Raw genomic sequence first — 6,000 nt, forward strand, 5'->3', positions numbered from 1 at the left:
ATCATCAAGGCCGCCATGCACGCAGTGGACGAAACCATCCCTTTCCAGGTAGAGAGCGATGCATCAGACATCGCCCTGGCTGCTACCCTCAATCAAGGAGGCAGACCAGTAGCGTTCTTCTCCCGAACCCTCACCGCCTCAGAGGTTCGACACTCTGCAGTCGAAAAGGAGGCACAAGCCATTGTGGAGGCTGTGCGGCGCTGGAGACACTACCTAGCCGGTAGGAGGTTTACCCTCGTCGCCGACCAACGGTCGGTCGCCTATATGTTCGATAACACGCAACAGTGCAAAATAAAAAACGATAAAATTTTGAGGTGGAGGATCGAACTCTCCACCTACTCGTACGATATCAAGTATCGTCCAGGGGAGCTCAACGAGCCCCCAGATGCCCTGTCCCGCGGCACATGCGCCAACGCGCAGGAGGACCGCCTGCAAGCCATCCACAATGACCTCTGCCACCCGGGGGTTACCCGGCTCGTCCATTTCATCAAGTCCCGCAACCTACCTTACTCAACCAAGGAGGTCAAGGCCATGGTCAGGGCCTGCCAGGTCTGTGCGGAGTGCAAACCGCACTTCTATCAGCCAGACAAGGTTCGGCTTGTGAAGGCCTCGGGCCCCTTTGAGCGACTGAGCGTGGACTTCTTGGGGCCCCTCCCATCCACCAACCGTTATGCCTATTTCCTCGCCGTGATCGATGAGTTCTCCCGTTTCCCATTCGCCATTCCCTGCCCCGACATGACCTCAGCCACGGTGATTAAGGCACTGCACAGCATCTTCACCCTGTTCGGTTTCCCTGCTTATATCCACAGCGACCGGGGTACATCGCTCGTGAGCGATGAACTGCGTCAGTATCTGCTCAGCAACCACCCGCTGGCAGGAGGTCCTACCCGATGCCCTACACTCCATTAGGTCACTCCTCTGCACGGCCACAAATGAGACCCCTCACGACTGATTGTTTCTCTTCCCCAGGAAGTCTACTTCCGGGGTCTCGCTTCCACCTTGGCTGATGGCTCCGGGACCTGTTCTCCTCCGGAGGCACACAAGGAGCCACAAAACGGACCCCCTAGTTGAAAAGGTCCGACTGCTCCACGCCAACCCCAGTTACGCCTACGTGGTGTACTCCGACGGCAGGCAAGATACGGTTTCCCTCCGGGATCTGGCACCCGCTGGATCCTCCACCACAGACGCCCCTTCCCGCGCCGCTCCCCTGCAGGACCCGTCGCCCCCTACAACACACCCCCTTCCGGCCCTACCACCTGTTGGTGAGCCACTACCGTGTCCCGACCCGCACCGAAGCTCCGACCGCTGTGCTCCCGGATGTGCCCTCAACCGGGACGTCTGTGCCCGCCGCACCACCGCCCGAATTGAGGAGGTTGAGGAGGACGATCCGGCCACCGAGACGGATGGACCTATGATGGCACTTCACCCCCGCCGGACTCCTTTTTAAACAGGGGGTGAATGTGATGAACGGTTACTGCCTTATCATCATGTAAGGTGATGTCCCCTTTAAGACCGGGCTTGGAACCCTGGGGACTCAGGGCGGAGCCTCAGGCTCCGCCCATCTGGGAGCCATACATAAAGGGCTGCCTCATGGTCTGTCTAGCAGTCAGTTCTCGTCTTTAGCTGTAGCATAGTTATTAGTCTAATAAAGCCTTCTTTACAGTTTAATCTCTAAGCGTCATTATTGAGGGTACCTCAGGGGGTGAAACCCACGCAGACACAGGGAGAATGAGCAAACTCCACACAGACAGTGACCGAGGGCCGGGATCAAACCTGGATCCTCGGCGCTGTGCGGCAACAGTGATAACCACTGCGCCACTGTGCCACCCAGCTTCTCCAACCTAACATTGTTGATAAAATCCCTCATCCCCAGAACCATTGTGGGAAAATTCCCTCTGCACCCTCTCAAAGACCCTCACATTTTACCAAAAGTTTCCTAAGGTTGCGTGGCCGGAGGAGATGATTGATTTAGCTAGGGAGAACAAGGAACGATTTGGAGGCAAGAAGAAACTTTGTAAATTTTAAATGGGAACAGATGGGGAGCCAACATTAGTTGGCTAACACAGGAGTGATGGTGAAAGTTACAAAGGGAGTCGAGTCTTGCGTGGGGCTGGCAAGTCAGATCAGCAACGCAGAGCAGGCTTGAGGGACCAAATGCTCTCCTCTCAATTCTGGTCAGTCATGCTGATTTCTACACATAGGTCAGATGTGAAGAAACGTGAAAATGTAGATTAGTAAAGGAAGTAGTTGTGTTTGAGAAGGTTAGTGTGTCTTGAGTACAATTGTGCACTGGGTGATATCAAATCAGTCTATACATATATATATATATATATATATATGGTGGCCCCCTTCACCTTTGAGGTCAACCAATATGAGATTGGATGAGGTATAATACAGGCAGTAGTTTTGTTAGACCCAGAGAATGTCTCCTCCCAAGAAAAATGGCACCCATTGTGTTTGAGGCCCAGTTGGTGGATGAAATGCATTGTCCCACAGGTAAAAGATAAGTTGTTATCCTGACCTGAAGTTAAAGAGATTCTGATTTCTTTTTTCTTTGCAGAATTTCCAGCGGGAGAGCTCCAAAAGCCTTTTTTTTGGGGAGAACAATATCCCTTGTAAGTCCCGAAAGCCACTGTGAGTGATTTAACCTATGCACACTCGAACCCTAATCCTAATCCTAACCGTAACCCTAACCCATCCATGATCCATCCTGCCTCCTCCGGGGATCCCCACAGTCTCAGATGCCAGTCTTCAGCCATGTAGGAGGGGTCCCCTGGCCGGAGGTGGAACAAGCCCTCATTATCCCCACAGAATCACGCTGTCAGCACATGTCAGCTCATCCTGATGAGTGAAGTAGTTTGGACTTCTCGTAACGCCAACCTGACTGTATAATTTGTTTAACCTTTGAAAGAATAGGCAGCGGGATTCTCCGTCGGTGTGATTCTCCACTGTGTGAGTAGTGTACCCACGCCTGCAGGTTTCCTGGTGGTGTGGGGTGGTCACAATGGGAAATCCTATTGGCAGGTAGCGGGACCAGAGAACCCGGCTGCCAGCGAAGGCACTCCGCTGAGAAAAATGTATCTGGTGGGTCCAGTTGCCGATGTACCCAGACACAGACAGGGTGTCTAGGAAGTTTAAAGCTAGAATAATCTCCTGGGATACAGATGGTGGTGGAATGCAATTGGGTAGTGGCATGCGACTTACGCATCCGCATGAGAGATGTGTGTTCCAGGTCAGTGCTGTAAAGCATAGTTGTCGGCTGCCAGAAGCAAGGCCCCAATGCTGCACCCTCGCCAATTCTGTGGGCGGTATGCGCTTATCTTCCCTTAACAGGACCAGTGATGGTCTGTGATCAGCCACTATGTCGAACCATTAACCATAGACATACTGGTGGAATTTCTTCACACCAAATATAACCACCAAATCTTCCTTCTCAATCTGGGGGTAGTTTTGTTCTGCTTCAGAAAGGGTCCTTGAAGCAAAGGGGATCGGGGTTCTGAACCATCTCCCATTTTGTGGGATAAAGCGGCCCCCTATACCACAAGAGGACACATCACATGTCAGCATGATTGGTTTTCTCAGGTCAAAATTCATCAAGGGATTTGAGGACTGTAATGCTTGCTTCATAACCCAGAAGGCTTCCTCTGCAGGTTTTCTCCATTGCCACCACTGATTCTTCCTTAATAGCTGGAGTAATGGTGTCAATGTTGTGGCTCGATTCAAAATAAACCTTCCAGAGTAATTGACCATTCCAAGAAAAGACTTAAGCTCGCTGCCATTTTTGGGTCCAGGGACGTCTTGAATGGCCTTGACCTTTACTTCCAAAGGATGCAACCCTGTCGCCTCAATGCAAAATCCCAGGCACGTCACTTCTGAGGCCTGAAAAGTATGTTTTTTGCATTTTAGGTGGACCCCTACATCACAAAATCACTATTTTTTTTAAAAGGTATTTTATTCCAAACATGTTCAACATAGAACATAGAACATAGAACATTACAGCGCAGTACAGGCCCTTCGGTCCTCGATGTTGCGCCGACCTGTGAAACCACTCTAAAGCCCATCTACACTATTCCCTTATCGTCCATATGTCTATCCAATGACCATTTGAATGCCCTGAGTAACACAACCTTAACATCCAACAGAATATGCAGTTTGTAAATTTTCCCCATTTACTGCCCCACGCGACAAACAGCTCCTCAAATACAAAGGGCCTCCACCGTACCTCAAAGCCCTCCTCTGACCCCCTTAGGGCAAATTTGAATTTCTCCAACCTGAGAAATGTGTACAAGTCCCCCAACCTCCCGGAGGCTTAGCCGACCTCCAATTCAAAATTATCCGACGCTGGACAATCAGAGAGGTGAAGGTCATGACATCGGCCCCCTTTCCCTCCAGCAGGTCCGGCACCTCCCACATCCCAAAGATCGCCACCATAGGGTCTGGCTTCATTTCAACCCCTACAATCCTCGATAGGGTCCTAAACACCGCCTCCCAAAAGTACTACAACTCCACACCCCCCAGAACATGTGGGCATGGTTCGCTGGCCCCCTCCCACACATCTCGCACATGTTCACAACCTCCAGGAAAAACTCATTCATTCGAGCCCAAGTCACGTGGACCCTGTGCACCACCTTAAATTGTATAAAACTCATCCTTGCACGGAAGGAGGTTGAGTTCACTCGGAGCATTACTTCACACCAAAGCCCCCATCTAATCTCTGTCCCCAACACCTTCTCCTACTTCTGCTTAATCCTTTTCATTAAGATTGTGCCCTGTTCTCCCAAACACCCATATATGTACCCAATACTACCACCCCCCTTCATCCGGGAGCAACATTTTCTGCAGGAAGTATCTGAGGGAATGAAGGCAGCTCCTAGTGCGCAAAGTCCCGCACCTTTCATCGCCTAAACTCACTCCCCCGCGGTAGCTTGAACTTCTCCCACAATTCCTCTATCCCGGCAAACTTGCTCTCCACAAACAGGTCCCTGACCCAGACTCGCCCTTCCTCCCTCCATCTCCTGTACATCCCATCTATCCACCCCAGCGCAAACCTATGATTCCCACACAGTGGAGTCATCACCGACATGTGCCCCAGTTTAAAGTGTCTCTTCAGCTGGTTCCAAATTTTTATGGACGACTCCACCACTGTACATCCTCGGGGTGGGCAGCAGCGGAGCCATCAGCAGAGCCCTCAGGCACGTCCCCTCGCACAACTCCTCGTCTAACCTGACCCAATCTGCCCCCTCACCCCCCCCACACATTTGTTGCAACAAATTCAGGAGCTCAGGCCCCCCTATTCCCATCTCTGCCTCCCCACCCTGAAGCATTTACCGGGAAAACCTCACTTTTCCCAACATTCATTTTCCCAAGAAGCCCCAAATTTCTCCAGTAAGCCCATAATTCTACCCATGCTTTCTAACAGGTCTCTCACAACAGCGACAGGCCCATCGGCATACAATGACATCCGGTGCTCCCTGCCCCACCACGCAATCGCCACACTCAATCGAGGCCCGAAGTGCCATCGCCAAGGGCTCAATTCCGAGCACGAACAACAGCGGGGATAGCGAAAACCCCTGCCTCGTTCCCCTGGCCAGCCCAGAATACCCGGGTTTGTTTCATTCGTTCGCACACTTGCCATGGGGGTCGCAGATAACAACCGGACCCACTGCACAAACTTCAGCCCAAACCCAAACTTCTCCAGGATTCCGAACAAATCTCTCCACTCTAACCGGTCACAGGCCTTCTCTGCATCCATTGACACAATCACCACTAGCACTACCCCCCCCAAACAACCTAATATGGCTAGAAAGCTGTTTCCCCTTCCCATCCCTGTTTGGTCGCCCGAGACCACCTCCGGCACACACCCCTCCAATCTTCTCGGCAATAGCTTTGTCAAGACTTTAACATCCGTGTTCAGCAGAGTTGGCCCTATAGGACCTGCATTCCATTGGGTCCTTTCCCTTTTTTGGGATCAGTGAAATCGATGTCTGCGCCAGCATTGCC

At 51.7% G+C, this 6,000-nt stretch overlaps 1 protein-coding gene across 4 annotated transcripts in view; it reads left to right on the forward strand.

The window, feature by feature from the left end:
• The window catches only part of phex (phosphate regulating endopeptidase homolog, X-linked), a 691,216-nt gene that overhangs the window by 501,653 nt on the left and 183,563 nt on the right, over positions 1-6,000 (forward strand). For 2 of the 4 annotated variants that reach the window (XM_072514452.1, XM_072514453.1), the window contains exon 17: positions 2,561-2,615. The exons of the other annotated variants lie outside the window; for them this stretch is intronic. In XM_072514452.1, coding sequence (XP_072370553.1) covers positions 2,561-2,615 — 55 coding nt within the window. The remainder of the gene's footprint in view (positions 1-2,560; positions 2,616-6,000) is intronic. 4 annotated transcript variants of the gene reach the window in all.

The sequence above is a fragment of the Scyliorhinus torazame genome, chromosome 8 (assembly GCF_047496885.1).
Source record: "Scyliorhinus torazame isolate Kashiwa2021f chromosome 8, sScyTor2.1, whole genome shotgun sequence".
Classification (NCBI taxonomy): domain Eukaryota; kingdom Metazoa; phylum Chordata; class Chondrichthyes; order Carcharhiniformes; family Scyliorhinidae; genus Scyliorhinus; species Scyliorhinus torazame.